At 41.7% G+C, this 27,123-nt stretch overlaps 1 protein-coding gene across 2 annotated transcripts in view; it reads right to left on the bottom strand.

The window, feature by feature from the left end:
• The window catches only part of TGFBR3 (transforming growth factor beta receptor 3), a 208,589-nt gene that overhangs the window by 22,022 nt on the left and 159,444 nt on the right, over positions 1-27,123 (bottom strand). The window contains exons 7-14 of one of the 2 annotated variants that reach the window (XM_033199805.1): positions 25,693-25,840; positions 19,104-19,293; positions 17,054-17,391; positions 16,479-16,631; positions 14,064-14,204; positions 13,735-13,893; positions 9,921-10,220; positions 6,278-6,398 (exon numbers count right to left, since the gene is read on the bottom strand). In XM_033199805.1, the coding sequence (XP_033055696.1) occupies positions 6,278-6,398; positions 9,921-10,220; positions 13,735-13,893; positions 14,064-14,204; positions 16,479-16,631; positions 17,054-17,391; positions 19,104-19,293; positions 25,693-25,840 (1,550 nt within the window). The remainder of the gene's footprint in view (positions 1-6,277; positions 6,399-9,920; positions 10,221-13,734; positions 13,894-14,063; positions 14,205-16,478; positions 16,632-17,053; positions 17,392-19,103; positions 19,294-25,692; positions 25,841-27,123) is intronic. The other variant, XM_033199806.1, reaches the window with a different exon arrangement.

The raw sequence follows: 27,123 nt of genomic DNA, 5'->3' as shown, positions 1-27,123 counted from the left end.
GACTCTCTCCTAAGGAGACCTCACATGTAAGAGTTTAGGTTTTTAGGCCTGTGTGATGGATGGCACTGTTTTAAAATTCTTAATGGATTTCTGTTATGATCTAATCCTTTACCCCCACCCCAAATAGGGGCCTTCTCACAGAGCTAAACAGAAACAGTTGTTGTTCACTTCCCCTGGGTGAAGTCCCTTCGTGATTTCTGTGCACAAACAGTAACAAGCACAGGCTGCAGAACTGAGGTTAAAGGACTCTCTCCTTGAACTTTTCTCTTCCTGAATCCCTAAGAACCCCCGAGTATAACTAAAATGGCTTGATCTCCACCGGAACCCTATCATCGAGTTGGCATGCTGAGAGGAAAAGAGTGGACGTAACAATATTTACTTTTGGTTTAAGGATAAGATTGTATGAAAGGAATCTTAGCTATTGCTGTAAAGAGAATTGTAACAATAAAGATTTCTTTACAGAAAGGACAAACTATAACCAATGTTCTGAATTAAATCTTTTCATATACTCGGAGCAAATTTTGGTCTACCTCTAGAACCAAAATTCCCCTCCTCAGATTGTTCGGCATGGTTTTCATAAATGGGATATTTCTGGGGTTATACATGAGTAACTGACCACAGCTTTTGGCCTTTAGTGTTCAATTTGGTACTAGGCACCACAGGATGGAGTGGGCCCACAGTGAAGCAAGGCATCCAACTGGTACCCACATCTATTGGCATTTGGCAAAGGGAAAAATGGGGAGAGGAAGATTCCTCCTGGAGACTCAGGAGGTCTTTGTACAGGCCCCATTTAAGATAGAGTTTTTACTAACTTGACGTCACAGTAACTGAACCCTTTCTCTGGATTCTTTCAATATTTATGATATTCATTGCAACTGCCTGTTCACTTATCTGTATCCTGCCACTAGACCAGTGTGTTTCACGTGGTGGGTGATTTTTATTCCAGGGGACATTTGGAAACGTCTAGACATTTTGAATGGTTAGAACTGGGCTGGTGGTGGGAGGGTGTTGTTACTAGCATGTAGTGGGTAGAGACCAGGGATGCTGCTTAACATCCTGAAACACACAGGCAGCCCCCCAACTACAAAGGGTATTCCAGCCCAAACACTGATTGAACTGAGATTGAGAAACTTTGTACTAGGCTGTAAAGGCCTTAAAGACAAGATAATTTGTCCACTATATACCAACCATATCTTAGGTACTCAATAAACTTTTTTAAAAAAATAAATAACCACAAATATCATGTATATTTTACTCTTGGGTATTTCCCCAGCAATGCAACCTTCACACCATTTTCAGAGTAGCCTTCCTAAATGACCTAATCATCAGTTTCCTGCTTGAGATCTTCTGATGGTTCTTAACTTAGAGGTACATACTGGAATATGTAAGGATGAAATTAAATGTCTGGGTTTCCTTCAAAACAATCCAGTGGATGGCAGAAAGTGATAAAACAAGATTCACCATAAATTGGTAATTGTTGAGACTTATTCTATTTTTGTATATATTTGAAATTTTTAAGATAAAAAGTTTTTAAAATGTAAAATACTGGCCAGGAGCAGTGGCTCACGCCTGTAATCCCAGCACTTCGGGAGGCCAACGCGGGTGGATCACCTGAGGTCAGGACTTCGAGATAAGCCTGGCCAACATGGTGAAACCCTGTATCTATTAAAAATACAAAAATTTGCTGGGCATGGTGGCAGGCGCCTATAATCCCAGCTACTTGGGAGGCTGAGGCAGGAGAATCACTTGAACCTGGGAGGTGGAGGTTGCAATGAGCCGAGATTGCACCACTGCACTCTAGCCTGGGTGACAGAGTGAAACTCCGTCTCAAAAACAAATAAATAAATAATGTAAAATACAGGATGTTAAACAAAATCGCTATGATATTCCTCCTTCCCTTCTTGGATTGAGACTGCATGCCCTGGTCTGTCAATTAAGCATTTCTACCATTTTTCCACTCAGTTTCCCCTCACCTCGACCTCAGCTTGAGGACAAAACCTGGCTGGTCCTTTAGAGTATCTTTATTCTGGAAAGATCAAATATGTTCCAAAAAGTAATGCCTCTCTTGGATCAACTTCCAACTGACGTTCACAACTTTCCCTTCCCAAAAAACCTCTAGTTTGCTGAGAGGTTGAGAGGAAGGAGAGGAAATTAACATTTACTGAGTATCCAAGATACGCAGGCATTTTTATTTTTTAAAGTTAGGTGGTAAAATTATGGAGAAAATTCAGTATTTCAAATATTTAACTTGCTAAGAATTAAATGCATCTATAGGTATATAAATCATGGCAAATTTTGGAATGATATTTTTTGCTCCTGACGTCCACATTGACACTCTTCTGTGTATGTGCACTGTTTCAGAGAAATGGTTACTCCTCCCATTCACCATTTAAAAAAAATCATCACCGATGTGGTATAACCATTTTTACTGTATAAGCCCAAGTGTTCTCAAATGCTGTACAAAGTGGTCACAGAATCCAAGGCATACAGCACTAATATGCCTATACTTCAAAATTTCAGAAAATAGGGTAGGACGGCACTCCCTCAACTATTTTAAATGTTTTGTCATAAACCATAATATGCATAAACTATTTATGTCTTCTGGGCTTTTTCTGTGAGTTACTATTGAAAATCATGGAACTTCTCCTGAACTTTAATACTCTGCTAACCAGGTTACACATTTCCCAACATTTTAACCCTTTGGGTGAACAGACATTTTTCCTAAAATCTTTCATCTTCCTTTTAGTTCATAATTATTAGGGTATCTGGGGTGTTACCTTGAATACTAATGTGATATGGTGTGAAAAGGGAGAAGCGGGCCGGGTACAGTGGCTCACGCCTATAATCCCAGCACTTTGGGAGGCTGAGGTGGGTGGAAAATCACCTGAGGTCAGGAGTTTGAGACCAGCCTGGGCAACATGGTGAAACCCAGTCTCTACTAAAAATGCAACAATTAGCCAGGTGTGGTGGTGGGTGCCTGTGATCTTAGCTACTCAGGAGGCTGAGGCAGAAGCAGCGCTTGAATCCAGGAGGTGGAGGTTGCAGTGAGCCGAGATTGTGCCGCTGCACTCCAGTCTGGGCGACAGAGTGAGACTTTGTCTCAAAAAAATAAATAAATAAATAAAATAAAATAAAAAAAGAAAGCAAGAAAAGGGAGAAGTGGGGCAGGGAGAGGGATGTGAAGACATAGATGCATATGATTCTAGTTTTCAGTAAAAACTAGAAACAACCTCCATCTGGAATAAGGCTGGCCTACAGTTTAACCTCCTCAATTTATTTAACAAACCTAAGTAATACACTTTCTTCACCCACATGCTTCTCAACTAAAATCTAGTCTCAATTAGCAAATCTCATAAAATTGCTTTGATATTTGATAAAACTTTCCTCTTGAACTATCATAAGAAAACACTGAACTCTCAGTACAATTATACTAAGTTTAAATAAAAGTAATTACCTAATTTGCAAAAGAAATTACTTAGAAAACACCACCAGGCTCAAAAGAAGAATGGATGAATTGCTGGAAGTTATACTGCTGCAATATTAATGCCTAATTATCGTCTGGCATGGGAAAAAGCAAGCTGCTGCCTTCAATTACTAGCAGAATTACCTCTCTCAAAATAGTTACGAGTAACAGATGGAATCCGAGGTAGCTGCTCTTATTGTTAAATTGTCAGAAACGTTTGAACCAGAGTGACTCTACCTTGAATAGGGCTGGGTAAAATGAGGCCGAGGCCTTCTGGGCTGCATTCCCAGGAGGTCAGGCATTCTCAGTCACAGGATGAGAGAGGAGGTCACAAGATACAGGTCATAAAGACTCTGCTGATAAAGCAGGATGCAGTAAAGAAGCTGGCCGAAAAGCCCCAAAACCAAGATGGCAATGACAGTGACCTCTGGTTGTCCTCACTGCTCATTATACACTAATTATAATACATTACCAAGCTAAAAGACACTCCCACCAGCACCATGACAGTTTACAAATGTCATAGCAAAGCCTAGAGGTTACCCTATATGGCCTAAAAAGGGGAGGAACCCTAGGTCCAGGAATTGCCTGCCCCTTTCCAGGACAACTCATGAATTATCCACCCCTTGTTTAGCACATGATCAAGAAATAACCATGAAAATAGCAAGCAGCAGCCTCCGGAGCCGCTTTGTCTATGGAGTAGCCATTCTTTTGTTTCTTTACGTCTCTAACAAACCTGCTTTCACTTGACTCTGTGGACTCGCCCCCAAATTCTTTCTTGGGTGAAATCTAAGAACCCTCTCTTGGGGTCTGAATTGGGACCCCTTTCTGGTAAAGGAAACCACTTCCATAGTACAAAACAGAGCCAGCTGCTGCCGAATTGTGATTACTCTGCAACACAATTTATTTCTCCTGAACCCCATAAAAAGGAACTATTTGGATCATCCATTTATATAAAGACTGGGTCTGTTATAACTTTCAAATGGTTGAAAACCAATCCATAAAAGTAAAACAACAACAACAAAAAAAATGTTGCCGAGAACATCTCATGTACATTTCACACCAACTTTAGGACAGCCAGGAAAATGAATTAAAGATTATTTTGCTTCTTCAAACAGAATAGTTGAGTATTACAACTGAAAGGACCTTTTGGAAGTCACCCAGTCCAAACCTCTCCTTTCCAGATAAAGAAAATGAAACCCAAAGAGGTGGTTGGTAGGGGGCGTTCTCCAAGGTCCCACAGCCAGTTAGCAGAGAAAGCTAAAAGCCGTGCCTTAGGCTCCCAGCTCCAATCCAGTGTGCCTGCCACCTATACTCTTCTGCCATTTTGAGGGAGCACATACATTCATAGGAAGGGGGCAGATGCCACCACCAGGTATCACAATTGGAATGGCACAGCTGTTTTCACAAAGGTTAGTCAACCAAATAAGACACTAGACAGTACCCCCATGCCTCTGTTCTGGTAGGTCCTGCCCACTGTCCAGGGTCACCCCTGATGCCTAGTGTTGCCAAATCCCAATCCAACACGCTCAGATCCGGAATGGAATGCCATGCCAGGGCCACCCCAAACCCTAGATCTGGTGTCAGCCCCACCCAGCAGATCTTCCAGCTAATGCCCAGCAACTGGAGCCAGACAGCGTGCTGGCTTTTGTCAAGGCCCTCGGTGCCCAGGTTCCTCTGTGCCCCTCAGAATGGCAAGAGGCAGCCTGTAGCTCTAACCCTGAAATATGTAATCCTGTTTGGAATCTCCTTTCACTCTCCCAGCCTTCTCTCGCTTTCCCAGCCTTCTTTCACTCTCCCAGCCTTCTTTCACTCTCCCAGCCTTCTCTCAGTTTCCCAGCCTTCTCTCGGTTTCCCAGCCTTCTTTCACTCTCCCAGCCTTCTCTCGGTTTGACACCCTTAGATATCAATGTTTCTAGATGCTGACAACTGTGATTGCCTAGATATCCCATGTGACATTTGGTTCCACCCCTCAGACACTGCCAGCTGCCTGGTGTGTTCTTGCTTGTTTATACCCCTTGGAGCTATGATGCAGGTCCTTATCAGATGCTCTTCTCACCGCCCACAGGGCCTCATATATCCACTCCTAACATTTGTTAGGGCCCAGCTCTGCCTCTCTGCTGCTCTGGGGGGCCAGGCCCATGCCAGGTCTGGCTCTGCCCTGCCTGTCCTCTTAGGTACTGATGCCACACCCCTTAGGGCACATCCTTCCTTTTCTCACAGGAGATACAGCTTGCTGAATGTTCCTGCTTGTGGAGAAAGGGGCACGCTTGGTGTCCAGCAACAAATGTGGTTGTACAAAATTCTGAAAACTGAATTATAAGATGCATTTGGGCACTGGTTCTCATCTGTTACACCTAAGATGAATAATGTTCACATATTCTCAAAGGCATCTGCAATTTTGATAGAGCAATACAATAGGTTATAGCCAGCATAACCTTTAGTAGTAGATCACAGGAAGATGAACTGTGGATTGTGTGCAATTCCCAGGACATGGGACTAACTAGAACCCTTTTTTGCATACTCAAGGAAGCATATTTGAATGCAAGGGAGAGTGACCTTGTGACAGGAACAACCTAGACCTGATATCTTTTACAAAGGAAATCATTTTCAAATAGATTACTTACAACTAAGCCGTAATGGCTGTAAGAGAACCAGCTAAAGAAAGGACTCTTCGGGCAAAGAATGGTCTTCTAAAATAACTAACTGGCCCTTTAGTTATCTTGTGAATAAAACTGGACTTTGATTTACAGTATTGGGTCTTCTTAACGAGCAGCGCTCAGGCCCCATGCTCTGATCGTGCCTCCCGAAGCACACCTTTAGATTCTACTTCATGGTGGATCACAGCAAGGGGCTTGGTGAACGTCTTCTTATTCTGCATCATAGCCCAGATTATCGAGGCGTCCAGCGAGGTGCAGGCTTCGTCAGGAGGCACGCACTGCAGAGAGGCAGAGCAAAGCACAGAATCAGGGGCTGCTCAAAAGTGCCTTCACCAGCTCTACCTGCACAGCTGTCCTGTGGCCGTTTATCAGACAGCACACAGTCGTTCACTACAGAAAAGCAAGAAGGTGGGTGTTTTTCAGAGAATACCAAATAACCTGGGAGATATCACAGCAGGCCCAGTGGATTTTTGGTTGTACCTGAAGATGCAAATATCACTGGATAGCTTCTCAATATTGTCCTCCCCCTCCCCCTCTTCCCACAAAACTAAACATTTTTGTGTTAGTTTGAAAAATAGAAAAACTATATGCCTAGTGTTGGTCCTCACCAAGCTGGCTTCATATACACGGTTCATGTTTGTGATTGGTGATTGTGGGAAATTTCCTGTAAAGGTGCTCCTCAACTAATGATGAGGTTACATCTTGACAAGCCCGTTGTAAACTGAAAATATCACTAAGTTGAAAATGCATTTAATACACCTAAAGTACGAACAACATAGCTTAGTCCAGCCTGCTTTAAACATGCTCAGAACACTCAGATTACCCTACAGTTGGATAAATCACGTAACACAAAGCTTATTTCATAACGAAGTGTTGACCAGCTCACATAATTTATTGAATACTTTACTTAGAGTGAAAAACAGAATGGTTGTATGGGGACTGTCTATATGGCATTATGAAGGTGACAGATTTTATATTTTTGTCCAAAAAGATAATTATGTTGTTGAGTTTGTTTCATTTTTAATCCTGGTGTAGGTTTATGTAAGACTAAACTTTCTAGGGTCATCTGCTTTTAATGTTTCAAAATGCAGATTATGGGAAGCTGTGTCCAGGTTGTGGAAGCCGTGAGGTCAGCTGCTTCTATTCTATTTCAAGGCCTCAGACCTATTAATGAGCATGCCCAGGCCCACTACATCTGTTTTGAAAAGATATGATCACACTCCCCACTTTTTCTTTAAAATAACTTTGGTTTCTTATCTACACTTATCAATAGGTATAATTCTTTTTTATTTTTCTTGAGACAGGGCTTTGCTGTGTTACCTAGGCTGGAGTGCAGTGGTACAATCATGGGTCACTGCAGCCTTGGCATCATAGGCTCAAGTCATACTCCTGCCTCAGCCTCCCCAGTAGCTGGGACTACAGGTGTGCACCACTATACCCAGCTAATATATATATAGTAGTGACAAGGGTCTCGCTACGTTGACCAGGCTGGTCTCGAACTCCCAGTGATCTGCCCACCTCAGCCTCCCAAAGTGCTGGGATGACAGGCATGAGCCCACGCCCAACCTAATAGGTATAACTCTAAAGTAAATGACAGCTTCTATGGCAAGAAGACATATTAATACATCCATCATTTTAAACATCTATAGCAGGCATCCCAAAAAGCTAATTGAGTTCCATCTTTTCCAAACACAAAAGAGCAAAGACTTTACGCCTTGCTGTCATGGCTGCTCTGAGCAATATGCTAGTCAGACACTTCTTATAAGACAACACTCACTGCCCCACCCCCACCCCCTCAAAAAGAGAAAAGCCTTTAACAAGAGCCCTCTTGTAAAGAAAAACAACACATTTTCTGTGGAGAGGCATGATGATTGACAAGATTTGCATTTTGCTTTCCTGTTTCAGTTTACTGTTACTTTCCTACTGAGCTCTTCAGTTGAGCAAGAGTCTATGATTCTACATTTAACTCAGTGGTCTGTGACCCTGGGCAAGACACTCTACTCTCTGGGTCTCAGTTTCATCAGCAAAGGGCAGGGCTGGTCTCAACAATCTCTGAGACCTCTTCCTAGAAGATGCTTTGGCTCTCTCTATTGTCACAGAAAGCACTCAGAAAATAATAGAAATGTGAAAATATTACCTATAAGCAGCAAACAGGAAGACAGTGGTAACAGCTCATCCAAGCCTCTGATGGATAAAGGGTGGACTGTAATTGTACCTACTGTCCTATTTGCTCCTCTACCGAGGAGAGAAGCCAGGTATGATTATAACAGTTTTATAAATGAGGAAATAGACTCCGAGGGGCCCAGGGGCTGACTTTAAGTCCCACTGGTGGCAGCAGACCCTCCTTCTCAATCCCAGGCTCTTTCCATGCTATCTTATATTGGGGGTCAAGGGCGACTTCAGGTTTAGGGTTACATCCCCTGATGTCATCCCCTGGGGTTTAGAACTCTCCTTAAGAGTGTTCTGGAAGAAAATTTTAGGATTAATTTTCCCAGATTAACACACATGAAGCTGGGCTGTTTCAGGCCAGGTCAGAGAGAAGTAACAGCCAAAGCCACAGTAAAGATCCCTGGTAACGGCTAGCTCTCCCCTCCAAGACCTCTAACCCTTAAATGCTACCCTTCTGCCCACAGGAAGCAGCTGGTCCTGTAGCCATACATGAAGCTCCCCATGGCTCTCTACCACTGTCCACTAAGCCCCAACCCTGCTGGCGAATGCCCACAAGGCTAAGGCATCACTGCCGCAAAAGCAAACTGAGGAATACAGTCTAAATCACTGTATATGTGCTCCTCAATGATTATGATCGCATCTGCTCTATTTTCATATGCAAACAAAATTCTCTTGGGTATTATCAGAGAAAAGGATGCCCAGGGGAAATATAATGATGCAAGGAATTCAGATCAATTGTAATCTATTTGGAAATGATAGTTTTTCCTCCCACCTCCATATCTAAGACAATTTGTGAGTTAAATGAGAAAAATTCCATACATACGTTATTAATAATACTGCTTGATTCTTAGCCTTTTAGACATTGATATATGACTATGAAAGAATTGGAAATCAGTTTACTGATTCCACAGTAAACTGATAGCCACAGAATAAATGCATATATGAAATTATACATAATTATGGCAGATCACAGAAACAAAACTATAGCAGAAGATACCTTTCATATACAAGGCCAACCTACTGCGCATCGACATTCATCTTGCACATCTCCCCTATCACAGGCATTCCACCAAGGTCAAATGGTTCTGCTTTTTGTAATGGCAACAGACCATTCAATCTGGAGAGTGACAGGAGGCAAATATGATGAACTGGTATGAAACTGAGAAAAGCTAAAATATTTGTTAGTTTCCCTTAGAAGTCTCCCTGAGACAAGTCAACCTTATAATTCACACAGAAAAGGTTAAAAAACAATTACAATGCCAGTCTCAGCAGGACTTGGAAAAATTAGTTCTCACAATGAACTTGTCCTTTCGGCTTGCTGTATTTTTGGCACTGCAAACTATCTGAAAAGCAAAGATAAAGCCAGACCTCTCCCTCCATGAAAAACAGTCTTGATTTATTACTCGTAAGGTACTACTAAGTAGCTCGCATGGAAAAAAGAAAATCATGCTGTCAGGATTTATTATCTACGACTCCATGAAACTCACAGTTCCCTGCTAATACTGACTTTAATACTTCAGTTGGGCAGTTCCAAAACAAAAAACCTCCACCTGCAAGACCTTGGGATTAAACTTTTCTGCCTCACCTAAAAATGCCAAAATAACCATCTGCATGGATGAAGGGCCACAAACCTTAGGCAACTTCTGGGGGTGCTTCTCTGTCTTGGTACACAGTGTCAGCTCACACTGTAGAAAGAGCAGTGAGGTGTTGAAGACGGGCTTGAAGACAAAGCTGAATCGCTTCTTATCCATGTCGGCTTGCAGGATAGGAAAGTGCACTCTCTTGGGACTGTAGAATTTCACAGATTCATCTTTAGGACAAATATTCTCAATAATGGTGTAATGAGACATCCTATCAGGGTTCGAATACGGAGAGATAAAGCACGTTTGGATGGCAAATCCCAGTTCTTGTTCAGCCTTAGTAACAGATACCTACAAAAGGACAGAAAGATGAATTAGGAAATGAGTTAGCATCTCACTTCCACTTTAGGCACAAGGACCATATGCCAACACAGCCCTTCAGATGACACGCTGCTTTATCTTCATACCATATTTATGGCCTTCTTTCTCATTACAAAAGTAACACACACAAACGTTGAAAGAAAAAGATATTTTCTATTTCAATTTGATATGGATGGTGACAGTGAATTATTTCGTTCAAATGTTAGTCCGTTAGATTCAAATACAAGATGAATAAGTCTCTTCCACCTCCCAGTAAGTCCTCTGGGAGCTACAAATAAAAGCGTATTTTGCATTTAAAGTGGATTTTCCAAAGTAAATAAAACACCAATAGGCAGAGTCCCTAATGTTTTAATAGTACAACACTTATAAGCTAAGCTCTTTTTTAAAATTGACCAAAAAATAGAATTCAGTGGCAAACTTAACCTAGGCAGGAAGACTGAGCTTCTAAACTGCAAAAAGTCAGAGTAAGCCTGATGAGAGTCCTGCTTCACTGGCTGGCTCTGGTGCCGGGTGTCAGTGACAGTGCAACCTGGAGGCCATCATGGGCCTGGTAAAGTGTCCCAGCTGCTGGCAGATCCAAATCAGCCTTGCCAAGTACTCCCCCTTCACTCCACAAGCCCAGGAGTAGTTTAGGGGAAATCTAATCTGGAAACGTTTCCGACTCATTTATACTTCCCCCTTTGAAAACATTTGTATGGGCTACGTCCAGATTTTGTTAAGGTTCTTTTCTTTAGAAACAGGAAGTAATGTTTAGCCAAGTGTAAACAGAATTCAAACCTCAACTATCCTAAACTTAGCTAAAATCCCCAGACCAGACTAGATTCTCCATTTGGTGACACGTGGATCACTGCATGAACTGCCCCTCCCTGCTATGCCTCATTCTTTGACTAAATTTAGGATCAAAATAAACTGTAACACTTGTAGAAACAGCTAAGTCCTTACCCATAGACCAGCAGCCCCAGAATCATTTCAAAAGCAGAGATAGATACAGACATTCCGCGCTGAGATACCCAGGGGGAAACCCCTGACATCACATGGAGCTTTGAATCCACAGCACTGCTGTGAAAGGTTCCTACGTGGCGGTGAACTGCAGGACACTCAACAATGAAGATGCTAATGAAGAGGATGCTAAGAGGAAGTGTAAATACTAACACTTCAGTATTTTTGCAATACTTCTGAAAAACAAGATACTCTATCTTGGAAAGGTGGCAAATTACATATGTGCTATTACTAAAAACTGCCCTTTAACATGAACTCAGAACCCACATGCCAAAATGTGTAAAACAGGGACCGCAAATCTTTTCTCTAATCTCAAAGGAAAGTATGTAGTGGCAGAAGGTCTAAGGTATCCCAAAAAGAGATACCTTTGTAGCAGAGGGAAAAAATATATATTATTTTAAAATATATTTTTACATATATAATTTATATATATAAATTATCAGCAAACCTTTTACTAAAAAATATTTCACTTTTAGACCAGAAGTGAGCAAGAGAAGGACTACAGGCTTTGCAGTGAGACGAGCTCATAAAAACCACATGCTCTCCTGCTCACGTGCTGGGCACTGAGACTCAGTTTCCTCACTTACAGAACGAGAACATGAATACCCATGAGATATCATAATTGTGAAAATTAGTAAAGTAAAGGTTACATGCAAACAACACAGCTACCAGAGCATCAATAAATGCTGCCATGCTGGGAGCCAAGGGACCTATTAGTAGAGGGAATAGAGGATAAACTATGAGAAATATAGGTGATATATGAAAAGGCATAAATGGGAAAACAAGAATGGGGAAAAAAAAAAACCTACCAATAACACTCTTCAAGTAAGCCACATTTGAGGGATGGGGGAAAAACTCAAAATATCCAGGGTAAGGTACAGGAGGAAGACTGACCACTGATTAGCATAAATGAGCAAAGCCAGGCATAGATTTGGAAAAGAACAATCTGCAGTTATGCAGCACCCCTGAAATCCACAGCACAAGAGAGCTGTTGACCAACTGCCCATGTGAACTATACAGCCAGAAAAGCAAGAGAAAAACAGCCATCTTGGCTTAGGAAAAGCATGTAGAAGGCAGTATATTTTCCCCAATGGAGAAAGAAGATGTGCTCAAAGAAAGAGAACTCAGAATGGGGGAGGGGCCGAATCCATATGATCAAGGAAAACAACATCTAGCACCAGCAGGCTCTGTCCCAGAGTCAGTGCAAATGTGAGAGTTATATGTCTTTCCAAAACAGAAACACGTGCACCAAAGTCACTTTTAACATGCGGAAGTATCCCAATTTGACCCTTTAAGCTTCTCACCCCTCCCACTATGAAGCTGACCTTACAGCTCAGCACCAAAACCAGCTCATTAGATGAGGACCTTCCCATAAGACCAACAGATGATATGCCCACTGGAAACACTAAGGTTGAAACATGAAAGTTTGTACCCAGGGCACAAGAAACAATAGACATCCTGGTGCCATAAGGACATTTATCTTTTCTAGAATCCAATCTCTGAACCTGGATGTTTGCACTGATAAGACGTTATGTTTTCTCCCCTTTCAAATGGCACTTTGGAGATAAATGATAGTCGTATCCAGCGAAGAACCGTCAGAGCTCTGGAGCCAGGCGGCCTATGAGCACTGAATCTGAACTCCCCTAGTACCAGCTGTGTGGCCTCAAGACAAATTTGTGCCTCAATTTTCTCATCCATAAAATGAAGATATTATTAGCCTCCCTCATAGGATGGCTCTAAAGAGTAAGTAACCGCTGCAATACTTACAACTTACAACTATGTTTGGCACATAATAAATCTGTAGCAAATGTTAGATGTTGTTATTTCATTATTACCACGACTGCCTAATATTCTGTAGTCACTCCAGATTCCAGATTTAGGCTGCAAATGATTATTAACATTATATATAGGAAATAGTTTTAATAAGTGTATACAGATACTTAGATCATGATCTAGAAAAAAATTTTTCATGAGTTATAATAGCACATAGCATTTCACTTAAAAGTGAGTGCAATTTAAAAGATAACAAGTCAGTTTCAGTGGCGGCAGGGACCCACAGGGATTTGGCTGTCATGCTGGGAGCCAAGGGGACTATGCAGGGAAAAAAAAAGAAATAAAAGATAACATATGAGGTGGTTTTGAAATATTCCATGGTTAACTCTAACACTGCAACTACTGAACGACTGTTCCAAAAGCAAAGGACCGGGCTTTACCACTAGAATTCATACTTGCCAATTTTTCTTTTTTTTTTTAACATTCGTCTACAAAACACTGTCTTCACTTAGCATAATGTATTACATCTTGAAATTTCCTGCTTTGGTCAGAAGTCAACCTGGAAGTGTTCTCCGAGCCAAGTCCTCATCAGACCTGGTGAAGGTCTGTGAGGCAGGATAGGAAAAGGTCTGTACAGGGTATTTTAGCTGATGACTAAGGAACTACAGCTCAGCGCTAACCTAAAAGCTCAAGGCTAACTTTCAGGTCTCACCTCAACATAAACGTGTCCATTCTCTGCCACAGAGAAGACCCCCTGGGAGGGCACCAAAAAGAGGTCAGTGTTGTAAAGCTCCATGTTGAAGGTGATGTTTCCATGGGGCTGTTCCTGGAAGCTGTTGGGGTTCCTCACTTGCTGCAGGCTGCAGTTAAACTGGAAAAAACAACCCACAGGAAGATTAATAACAGTCGCATGAAGGATGAAGGCCCTGTAGCTTCATGAGCTTTAGCCTTTAACATCTGGTTTTATTTTCAGATAGTCCCTAACTAAAAACAAAATAGACAGCATTTTCCACAAACCCCCCGCTGATAACAAACACGCACCACCACAATTTCAGGTCGGGTGAACAGGGAAGCATCTCCTTCATCCACATCCCCCGGAAATCCATGATCACCTGACTCCAGATCTTCATAACCATCCGGCCAACCACTACTGTCCCCAAGGGCTGGAACCTGTATCACAATCTAAACGGCAAAGAAAGCACAGCCAGTGTTATAAAAACACCAAACCATGTGCATTTGGTTCTGCCTCACACAAACACTCATGTAATGATTCTGATGCAAATTGAAAATCTGACTTTAAGACAAAAAAAATAAAATAAAATAACCTCCAAGCTTTTTCGAATTTTATCTTCAAAGCGATGAAGAATAAGGAGAAGCCCAATGCAGGTTCAAGTTAAAAGCTAAACTAATATTTGTATTGTCTTGTGAAAAATAAATATTTATGTTGTAACCACACTGAATAATGACAAATGACTTCAAATGATGGGAGAACACCAGATACTAGAATGGAGTTGAATGGAGTTGTCAAGAGGCTTGCCTATACCGTGACAAGGGGCTTCCCCTTAAGAGTCTTTATATTAAAAACTCTAAGACGTACTAAGTTGATTAATACAAGGAGCTTCGTTATATACATCCTTTAAGAGTTGTAGAAAGTGTGGTTGAAGTCAGCAGCGAAGGACCTAGTGTTTACTATGGAGCACATCTTCTCTTCATTGCTGTGCTCTTGTACCCCTCTAACTTTTGCTCATTTCTTTCCGAAGAAATCCTTCTCTATGGTGTATGGATGTGGAAAATAATATGTTTTATTCCAGGAATCTTTTTTTTCCGACTTTTTCACTATCCACCTGCAGATATATTCCAGGAATCTATCTTGACATAGGTTGAAAGTATGATTCCTGGATTATTTCTAAATAGGATGAGAAAATTCACCCAAGGGTTGTTACTCCATAAATGAAATCCTAATTTCTCTTGCTTCACATGCTTGGATTCTGAACATGCTACAGAATAGAAATATATAGTAAGTCTGAAAATTACTACAATTACAATTGGTGAGAACAGCTAAAATAGTCCCCGACGAGAGTAGGATGGGAAGAAAAAAACCAAAAAACTGCCTTTCTCTCTGTACCAGGTCCTCCACAGAAAGTACTGATGCCGCCGGGCGCGGTGGCTCACGCCTGTAATCCCAGCACTTTGGGAGGCCGAGGCGGGTGGATCACGAGGTCAGGAGATCGAGACCATCCTGGCTAACACGGTGAAACCCCGTCTCTACTAAAAATACAAACAATTAGCCGGGCAAGGTGGCGGGCGCCTGTAGTCCCAGCTACTTGGGAGGCTGAGGCAGGAGAATGGCGTGAACCCGGGAGGTGGAGCTTGCGGTGAGCCGAGATTGTGCCATTGCACTCCAGCCTGGGAGACACAGCGAGACTCCATCTCAAAAAAAAAAAAAAAAAGAAAGTACTGATGCCAATTAAAGGAAGCATCTAGGATATTGCTAAACTCGAAGATCATAATAAAGAAAAGAAAAATATGTGAGAAAAAAAGGAACTTTAAGGGATCATTACATGCCTTTCTCTCCTGAAGCAACAGGCACTTTTTTTTTTTTTAAACTTAACGGACCTATTACTGTAGCCACTCATTGGTGTTAACTTGGACCACAGTTTTAAAATGCCATAATCAAGTATTTCAGTATTATATGACATTCATTATATCTGTAGACACTGAATAATTGAAAGAAAATTCATGCTGTAATTATCAGGAGGTCAAAGGTTAATAAAATAATGATTTGAGTAACAAAAGGAGGTTAGCAGGGCCTAGTCTGGTGTCTAGGAAAGATTAGTAGACGCGAGGTCAGGAAGTTGGATTCAGTCATCCTGGCTCTGCCATGAGCCCATCCCTGGAGTTTAAAAAAGCAAGTCTTTTTAACTTCTTGGAGTTCAGTTTCCTCACCTGGTGAAACGAAGCTGAATAAGCTCATCTTAGGTTCTTTGCAGCTCCAACAATCTAAGATTCTCTGAGGAGCAATATACTTGGGCTCATGGGAGAGCCATTTCTCACAGGAACTGCGCTGACCAGAGCACCTGATTGCTAGCCTCTCTTCTCTGGATTGGGTCAAACTAGCAGCCACAGCTCAGCCACCCCATGTCAAAGCTGGATATGGCACTCAGAAGACACCACCTCCCCACCCGAACCCACCCTGTGTCAAAGGTGGACACAGGGATCTCTGAGCCTTATTTTTACCATTAAAAGTAAAACCCAAAATGCAAAATCAGCACTTTAAAGTTCTTTTGAAACGAGTTCAGGGTCAAAGTACATCCATTTTGTTGAGAACTGACACTTGGCTTTGTTCAGGCCTGGGGTAAAAACCTTCTTCATCTTCAAAGAAACGTTGTCTAATTTTCAGGGAGCACACAGCCAGGCTCTGGCAAAGGGCAAAGCTTTGTTCTGGAAAACACTCACAGAGTTATAGTAGACCACACCATCGAGGGCTGACCACCGGGGCCGCGTACCACAGCCATTCAGGGGAGACTCCAAAACAAAGTGTGTGCCATTCATCTTGGCCTTGCAGGTAGGATCCAGCAGGGTGACGTCCATCCCCGAGTAGCCACTGGCCTAAAACAACAACCACCGAAGACATAGTCAGAGGCCCACAGGCAGTTCTGTTGCATAACTGACACAATTGACAACTGCCTGGTCTTCCAAGGACAGGCGACAAGAGGCCTGCATCGTTCCCTTCCCCACATATCTCTTCCCAGCTGCCCACCTCTCAACGGCCCAAGGGTAATATCTGTTGGCCTTGGCAATTCAATAGCAAAATATTGACACACGTGGATCTGGAACCCCCCCGTCACTGAGAACAACAGGAACCGGGTGAGAATCGCAGCCAAGGGGAAGTAGGCCCATCCAACTGAGAAAACAGTATCAAGCCTCTGGAGTTCAAAAATGAAAGAGATAGGGAGAAATTACAGATGCAGACTGGGACCAGATGAGAAAGGAGGTGGCCTCTCTTCCCTCCTGTAAGCAACTGCACTGACCTGAAAAGAATCTTTTTCTACAGCCACGATCATCTTCTCATTGTCACATTTGACAGACAGGGCAATATCCACACTCCCTTGCACCTCTTCTGGCTCTCTGAGACCAGGAAACAACTGTATGCTGGGAATGACAGCGTCCTTTGGCCTAGGGAGCCCATCTTCTCCCTCTTCATTCCAGACTCTCCTGGAAATATCTGGGAAAGGAAAGGGAAGGCCTCCATTTTGGCCTCCCCCTCCCTGGATGGGTGGGTTCTGCAGGGCAGGCAGGGCACCAGGGTCCAGCAGGATCCGTAGCTCAGGAGGAATAGTGTGGACTTCCTCATCTCCCATCTCCTCTGCTGGTGACAGAAGGCGAAACATCATCAGTGTTTGATGCCAGGCCACAACCAACATCATTACAGGCAGAACAGGAGGAATTAGCACAGAATGGGCAGGTGTAAAATGACTTTTAATAAGCAATGTATAAAAGTCATTAGAAGTCTAGAAGCCTGAATTCTAATCCTGGTGTTCTCTCTAACTACCTCAGTGGCTTTGGGCAAGCGGCTTGCTTCTCTGTGCCTCAAATTTGCTTTTCCAATTTTTTAAATTAAGCGGTTGGAAAGTTCTTAACTTTGGCTACATATGAAAATCACTTGGGAGCTTTAAAAAATATTCCTATGCCCAGGTTGTACCCCAAACAATTTAAACTCAGACTCTCTGGGGTGGTACCTAATCACTGATATGTTTTAAGCTCCCCATGTGTAACTGCAATGTGCACCTAAGGATGAGAGCCAATGGAGGAGACAGTTTCTAAGGCTGTCCAAGCTAGAAAAATCTGTGATTTGAGTAAGTTACATGGGGCAATATTATTCCACTCAAATGCCACTAAAATGCTTTCCTTGAATCAAGGGAATCTTTTTAATAGTTTCTGTAAGGATGTCTTGAAACAATATTGGTATGTGAAAATTACTTCGCCACCTTCTTTTTGACAGCCAAATTTTAACAGGTATCTGGGCACCTTGGCCTTTTAGAATGTATTCCCTTGAAAGATAAGAAAGAGCTGCGTAGACACATTCATTCCTTCAAAGGGAGAGATGTATTTCCATATAATCAATACTCAATATTTTTTCATATTTCTAACAATTAAAATAATAATTTCCCCAGTTTTCTTTATATCTACTATCTAAGGCCAACTGATGTATACTTGAGGTCGAATCCATCTCAGTGGAAGCTGCAAGTGAAGATGACAGTTGGACATGATCTCTCCTTTAATAGTATTCTTTGGAAAGGACGCTAGAGCTGTAAGGGTCCAAAATAAGTCATAGCTTTGTAGGGTTTTTAATCTGTACTTTCACAAAAACCTTCACACAACCCTGTAAGGTCAGTCCTATTGTTTTCCCCTTATTACTGAAGAAAAATCTGTGGCTCAGAGGTGAAGCGACTTCTCCCCAAACAGTGACTACATGGTAGGGCTGGCGCTTGAACCTGAACTCCTAATCTTTATTCTATTGGCATTTCACTCAGTGGCGGTACCATGACCTGAGGAACAGGTCGAGGGATCAGAAAACTAGGCTTTCAAGTCATGCTAGCTGTAAGACTCTGGAAAACCTCAAGAATTTGTTGAGCCTTGGCTTTCCACCCCATCCAACTGGGGTAGTAACTCCTGCCTTCCCTCTGGGTATGAATGCCCAAGTATGAGTCCTCGTGACTATTTTCCTAAAAGATACAGCCTTTGACCATGAACTTCTTTCCTGCAGTCTTAACTCTTCTGTATTCTTAGCCATAAGTGGCCATTAGGTGCCTCAGAGAGAAGAACCTAATGTAGTCACACTGAAGATAACCTATAACAAAGTTCTCTGAATATGCATTCAACTCTATGTCACTGAAAATCTGTATTACAGTTTCCTCAAAATCTCTTTCTAGGTAATTTTAAGCCTTCCGATAAAAAGTAGTCAAATTATTAAAACGTGCAAGAGAAAAACAGCAACATATAAGCTGAAATGACAGTTCCTCACTGGAAAAGCTTCATTTGGAGGATATTTTTTATATAACTTAAAAAATTCTAACTTACCATTATTTTCAAGCCGAAGATGAAATCTATTAGCCACAGGAGCCATTGTGTATGAAGTTATTGGACTATAGCCATTGTCCAAAGCCCACTTCACCAGATTCCCTTGGGTTGAAGGAATGTCATCTCTTATTGATTTGGTCATTGTCATAGATCTTTCACTCTCTTTTCCAAAGCCAATACTGTTAGGAGCCTGAAGATATAGCAAAAAAATTCACTCATGAGTCTAAAATTAAACAGTACTTTAGATAATAAAAATTAAATATCTGAAATAAGTAGATTCTATATTGTGTATGAGTGAATTATTTATTTTTTTGACCCCTATTTTCCTTGGGCTAAGAATGATGATGTGAAAAATTTTTAATAGCAGATTAAAAGACATCTACGCATGCTGCTTGATCATACTATTTGTATTGCCTATGCTGATAAAAAAATCATCCAATGACATGTAAGTAGTTACATAGTAAGTATACCTAGCTATAACTATACAGTTAGTCTAATGTTTAAATGATTAACACACACAGTAAATATGTATAATAAACTTTCCCTTTTTACTTAAAATGACATATGAAGTATACAGACAGACATGTTATATCGCCCTCAAATTGCCATGCTTCTACTTCCTATTCCCCTAGATTTCAATGAAGGCACAGTCAGTTACACCCACTTAACAATGGAGATATGTTCTGAGAAATGCATCATTAGGTGATTTAGTCATTGTGTGAACATCATAGAGTGCACTTACACAAACCTACATGGTACAGCCTACTACCCACCTAGGCTACATGGTACAGCCTACTACCCACCTAGGCTACATGGTACAGCCTACTACCCACCTAGGCCACATGGTACAGCCTACTACCCACCTAGGCTACATGGTACAGCCTACTACCCACCTAGGCTACATGGTACAGCCTACTACCCACCTAGGCTACATGGTACAGCCTACTACCCACCTAGGCTACATGGTACAGCCTACTACCCACCTAGGCTACATGGTACAGCCTACTACCCACCTAGGCTACATGGTACAGCCTACTACCCACCTAGGCTACATGGTACAGCCTACTACCCACCTAGGCTACATGGTACAGCCTACTACCCACCTAGGCTACATGGTACAGCCTACTACCCACCTAGGCTATATGGTACAGCCTACTACCCACCTAGGCTATATGGTACAGCCTACTACCCACCTAGGCTACATGGTACAGCCTACTACCCCCTAGGCTACATGGTACAGCCTACTACCCACCTAGGCTACATGGTACAGCCTACTACCCACCTAGGCCACATGGTACAGCCTACTACCCACCTAGGCTACATGGTACAGCCTACTACCCACCTAGGCTACATGGTACAGCCTACTACCCACCTAGGCTACATGGTACAGCCTACTACCCACCTAGCTACATGGTACAGCCTACTACCCACCTAGGCTACATGGTACAGCCTACTACCCACCTAGGCTACATGGTACAGCCTACTACCCACCTAGGCTACATGGTACAGCCTACTACCCACCTAGGCTATATGGTACAGCCTACTACCCACCTAGGCTACATGGTACAGCCTACTACCCACCTAGGCTATATGGTACAGCCTATTGCTCCTAGGCTACAAACCTGCACAGCATGTTACTGCACTGAATACTGCAGGCAGTAGTAACACAATGGTTGGTATTTGTGCATCTAAACATAGAAAAGGTACAGTAAAAATATGGTATTACAATCTGATAAGACCACTGTCGTATATGTGGTCCCTCACTGACTGAAACATATTATATGCTCAACACTGTACTTCAGTGTGGAGACTATCCCATCTATATAAACTATTAAATTCCACATGGTAAAACAACCAATGTTTATATTTCATCTAAAATGTATGATCAATGAACAATTCTATAATTGTATTCATTTGCCAATTCTATGAAACAAATATACTTACATCTTCTATTCTAAATATTAATTTAGGTTACTCTCCCCTTAAGTATTACTATTTTATCCAGTAATACAAGTAGGTCTCAAGATTAGCTTTCAGAGATGGGTGCAATAGCTCACACCTATAATCCTAGCATTTGGGGAAGCTGAGGAGGAAGGATTGCTTGAGCCCATGAGTTTGAGACCAACCTGCATAACACAGTAAGATCCCATCTCTACAAAAATTTTAAAATTAGCCAGGCATGGTGGCATTTTCCTGCAGTCCCAGCTACTCAGGAGGCTGAGGTGGGAGGATCACCTGAGCCCATGAGTAACAGGTTGCAGTGAGCTATGGTCATGCCACTGCACTCTAGCCTGGGTGACACAGTGAGACCCTGCCTTAAAAAAAAAAAAAAACAAGATTAGCTTTCACTGGATAATCAATTACAAAATAAAAATGATAGAAATATTTTTGGGAAAGGATATAAATGGACTCTACTCAACCAGGTTATTCAACAAGGACATGGAAGGTACATTTATACATCAACTGCTGACTCCTGTGGCAGTGCTCTCATCAGAGGGTGAGAGAGCTGAATGCTGCAGAGGGGACCCCAAAGGAAAGGCACCATATTTTCAACAACTGCACCAACAGGGCTGGAAAGCCCTTCTAGCATGCAGATTACACCATTTTCATGCTGTATAAAAATCACTTTAATTTCCATGCCCAGTGATTTTTCTCCTGCATGCATGCAGCATTTTTCCTAAATTCCTCATTTGTTTCCCATTCTGTTTGCCCCTAACATGACTAAATATTAATCCTTTCCCACTGTAAAACCCTAAAAGATTCACAGGCTCTAAGTTCTCTTGGCCTATGTGGTTGTGGGATATTGGCTGAAGCCACATATATTTCAACTCAAAGCTTAAAGGATCTCATTCAGTATATTTTTCTATTACCTAAAGTGCTTATGTGTGGGAATACTGCCAGACTCACCAGTCACAAATACTACATGCAAAGGAATCAGACAGAACTTTAACCAACTTCTACAGTCATTTGTAAATTCAGTTTAATAGATTCAGAATATTTTAGCTCTTACTCCAATTCAGAAAAAATCTCCTTAGGGTAAAGAAGGGCTAGGGAGGAAAGAAACAAAAAAGGAAGGAAGGAAGGAAGGAAGGAAGGAAGGAAGGAAGGAAGGAAGGGAGGGAGGGAGGGAGGGAGGGAGGGAGGGAGGGAGGGAGGGAGGGAGGGAGGGAGGGAGGGAAGCAAGGAGGCTAAAATAAGATAATGAAAGATCCAATTTATTCTTAAAGTTTTTATTCATTTAGTCAACAGTAGTTTTTTAGGTACAGCTTCTTCCAGCCTTTCAGAACTACATGTCATTGTGATTGGCTGCAATCACAATTGGCCTAAACAATATTGCCTGCTCTCATCTGCCCTAGTCTTTCATGTTGTTGGACAACTGAGAAAGTATCATATTTCCAGAACACTATCATCGTAACTGCCACCTGTCCTTTTGCACCAATGTGGAACGAGCTGTTTGTACCTTTCCACATTAAATCTAGGAGCTGTCAATACATGTCATTTTGATTACGTCTGGGAACTTAAAAGACTCGACATCTATCTACACATTTGTAAAGCAGCAAGGCTTGGGACAATGGCAGACAAGCTGGTGGTTCCCAGCTTTGAGCAAATTCTCACATTGTACCTCTGGAAGTCCCTAGGCTTTTTCCAGCTTTAGTGGAGCTACTCCAAATGCAGGTGTACAAGGGGGGCTCCAAAAACCACCACCATCTTTTCCAGCCATATCTTCATGAAAGATGAGGAGTTGAGTCTAAGTGCCTCCACACACCCCCATGTTTGCATCTGAACTGATGGCATAAGGGAGGGAGGACTAGGGAAGGGAATGGCCAGAGAGGGTAGTGCATATGCCCACTGGGATTTTAAAAAATGTCTTCTCTAAGAACAAGCTGCCAATCATCAACCCTGAAGTCCTGAGGCCACATGAAATAACATAAGAGGAAACCTCTAACACGTTTCCTCCATCTATTCTTTTATGTTTTAGAGGTTCTTCCTACCATAAAAGTGGTTATGCATAGTCCACAGGGGACCTGAGAAAAGAGCCAGAGCTGGACAAGGCAATGTAGACACCTCCAGTGTTCCCATTCTTGTCCACTGCCTGGCTCTTTGCACCTCTTTTGACCATTTCGTCATCTGGAGGGCACATTCTGCCTATGCCCCACCCTCAACACACACAGGCATAAGATATCCATGTTTAATGGTGCTCTTCTTTAAATTACTCCATCAGGCTCCTTACAACTCCCTGAGTAGACTTTTTTCTTTCTTTTCACCTCGTTTAGAGAAGCACCTTAATTGTTCCTATAGACACCTGAAAGAGTTATTTATGGAAGGAAGATGAACCCCCTTTTTATGGCAGGCACTCTGCTAGGCATGTATTATTTTATTTCTCTTCCATAATATAAGGAGACAGGCATTACCATTCCTGTTAGAGAAGGAGAACCTAAGACTCACAGAAGCAACACATGTAGCTGAGAACTTACATGTGCAGGCCCTGTGTCCAGTGCTTTAGTTGAAATACCCTACAGGCCCTTAACAAGTACTTGGCGAATAAATGAACAAACGAACTCAGCTAATGAACCACAAACTCAAGGTGAGTACTATCATCATACCCATTTCACAGATGACCAAACAGACTCAGTGTTCATCAGTTAGACTGCACAATATCTACTAGGAGTAGTAATCGTTGGAGATGGGATTTAAATCTAGCCCTGTCTGGCATGAAGTCAAGATTCTTTCCATTCCACTATGCTGTCTCTAAAGGAAACAACTAGAAACAAGGTTTCTATAAACCACTGCCCCCTTTCTAAACACTAATTTAAACTTTTGTAGGAGGTCACAGTGAGATTGCCTTTCCCTCACAGCACAGTCAGAATTCACATCTGAAACAGAGAATTAGAAAATCACAAAGCATCAACTGGTTGGGAGAATAAAAAAGAACATCATGAAACATTACCTAATTGTTTAGTAATGTTGTCATGCATTGTCCAAAATTGGCCTGGAACAAGAGTACAGCCAAGGAGAGGAACATAAACAGATCTTGCACTGGGATGAGCAATCTCATTTCTAGCCTTTCTGATTCATATGAGAGATGGGGACATTCAGAGTGAACTTCAGGACTGCCATGGGCCACGCACACATACTCAGGGAGAGAAAGAGCCATTGAAGGGTCAAGGCTGAAAGAATATTTACACAAGAACTCCAGCAGGGAATTAAAATGTACCGTATGTTTTTGCCTTTCAAAGCATGATTCCCTTTCCTGTTTTTGTTATTCTGAAATTAAAAACATTTGGCCGGTGTGCCAGGCAGCAAAAGCAGCAGACATCCCAGGTCACCAACACCTCTCATGCCAGGCCAGAGAAGGCAATCAAAACATCTCTGACTTCAGATCATGGCTAGGCTTTGGGCTTGACAACAAATTAATGTATCACCATTACATATGATGGCTCAATGGGATCCTAGCAAAGTTTAAAAAAAAAAAACCCGCGAGAACCAGAAACGATTACTTTAAAATTAAAATATGTGTGCTAGTGGTTTTGCCTGCTGCCTCTGGTGAGTGCTTTTACATGACGTTGCCAAGGGAACTGCTGGCTTTGCTTACTGTGGTATCACATGGAAGGTGCCATGAATGAATGAATAATACCAAAACCAAGGGCATCCCTCTCCCAAAATACTGAAAACATAAAACCCACTTCAACTTATTCAGTGCAGGTACTAAAAGAGAAATTGGCCAAAAAAATTTAAAGACGATGCATAAAAATTTGAGCCCACAAAAGAGATACTAGAGATAATTATCTTCCTAAAAAATAGGGAGGAGGATTTTTCTTTAACTTTCAATAATTCAGTCAAATAGTTATTGCCTAAGTATATTTGAGATAAGATTTACTTTACCAAGTTTCAACATTCAACTTTTGAGGAAACCAGCTGCTGTTTGCCCATCATGCCGATGGGCTAAGCCTTGTGCGTACATCTCTATTAAATAGAGGGCCTTGGGAACTAGCTGGAGTAGACTTGTCCAGCATGATTTCACTGACTTCGCAGTTACTGTGATTCTTCTATCAGTGTTTCACACTTAGGAGTTGGAAGCAAGCAAAAAGACATGCCAATATTTTGTATTTGACTCAAAAAGAAAAGTCAACGATGTGAGCTGGGGTCAGTCTAATTTTCCATACTTTCTCTAAGTACCTAACTCCATAATAAAAGCTGATATTCGGAACTGTGACACTGAGGTCCTTGTGGGATGCTCATTACGAAGGCTTAATCGTGTTCATTACCTAACACTTACTAGTAGTGGAATGCATACTAATGTTTTTCAGGAATTTCACAAATGAGGGAGCTGGGGTTCAGAGAGGTTAGGGGACTTGCCAAAGGTCACAGTGGGATTACCTGGACTCAGACCTGGGTCTGTCTTAATCTGAGGCCATGTTTTAACGACCACACCTATTTTATAGGAGCATCCTATTTTGCAAAGTGAAAAATAATTGACAAAGCTTAGAGAGTCCAAAGAGGCAGAAACTCTAAAAATAACACATATAAGCACAGCTTAAATTGCTGTCATTCATCTAAACAAAACAAAAGACATACTCAACCAACTTACAATAATTTTCAGGCTTCCCTTAACATCAAAAGATTTGATCACCCAGTTGACAGACTTTTTGCACTTCAAGATCAGGATGAGATTTTTGACCACCTCAAGATCCTCTTGAGAAGGTCTTATATCAATTGTTATATCCACCTGGAAAGCACTGTGAATGGAAAACAAAGGCAAAGTTAAGACCTACAAGCCAGAAAGTTGCAACTATCTCCCCTCTTCCAAGTCTTCATGTTTCTAGTGTCTGGCCAGTTGATTAAAAAGCTGGAGTTGATCCCAGGCCAATGACATGTGCAAAACAGATTGTTATTGCACACATAACAAAATTATTTTACATAACAATAGAAACATATGCTTGCTGATAATTAGTCACTAAAGTTTTTCTCATCTTTGGTGGAAAAGAGGTGGTTACTTAATGCAGCCACTGTTTGAAATGGACTTGAACGAACCAGAGGAGTTTACTTTTGAAGCAGTATTGTTGCTTTTTCAACCTTTAACACCTTGGATGTACAGGATTCCCATTTGGCTATATGCTCAAATTCCTTCAAAACCGAAGTAGGTGGCAGTTTGGTGAGTTGTGGGAGGGTGGTGTGGGTAGAAGGGAAGCATGGTGGTAAAAAAAAAAAATTAGGAAACTTGAGAGTAAAATAAAAGACAAAAGGCTAAAGAATTTCTTGATTTATATAAGGGTTGCTTAAGTCATTAACAATTGCTACAGAATCATATCTGCATTTACTTTCCCAAACTTCTGGATATAAGGTTATTAAAATAAAGAAAACAGATGGTCAACCAAGTGATTACTGGAAAATTGATGAACACAACCCAAACTTCTAAGAATTCATATAAAAGAGAATTTTTTACTAAACAATAACATCCCTGTCGTTCTGAATTTAAGGGAACAGTCTTTCTTTCCATCTCAGCTTTATACACTTGTAAATCATAAAAAGGATAGTATACTCCAATGAAGCCTCAGGCCTGACATTGAAGCACATTCACCAGACTGCTCCTACTCCCATTCCCTTTTCACTTTCCACAAAATTCTTCAAGTGGACAGAGTGGAATCTTACCAAAACTGATCTGTAGCTTACACACTTTTAAAGTCAAACACTGATTAGAATTTTAACCTCGAAATCCCTCTACAATATACATTTAAATTTTTAAGTCACTAGTCCAGATTCAAAGGAAGGAGGGTGAAATGCAGGCTAACGTGGGAAAAGAACCTACTTTTCTCCTTTTTCTTTTTTTTAAATTCCCTAATTATTCTTGATAGGGAGGGTCGAATCTCCAGTCCAGTGGTAGGAAGCTGAGAGGGAGAACAAGCGCACAAGAGAGGCAGGTTCTATCAAATGGCTCTTTGGTATGTCCCTATGAAGGGCCACTCCAGCACACACACACACACACACACACACACACACACACACACACACACCAAGCACA

This window comes from Trachypithecus francoisi, unplaced genomic scaffold (genome assembly GCF_009764315.1).
Source record: "Trachypithecus francoisi isolate TF-2019V2 unplaced genomic scaffold, Tfra_2.0 Lachesis_group5, whole genome shotgun sequence".
NCBI lineage: Eukaryota > Metazoa > Chordata > Mammalia > Primates > Cercopithecidae > Trachypithecus > Trachypithecus francoisi.
This window is presented reverse-complemented; position numbering and strand designations above follow the sequence as displayed.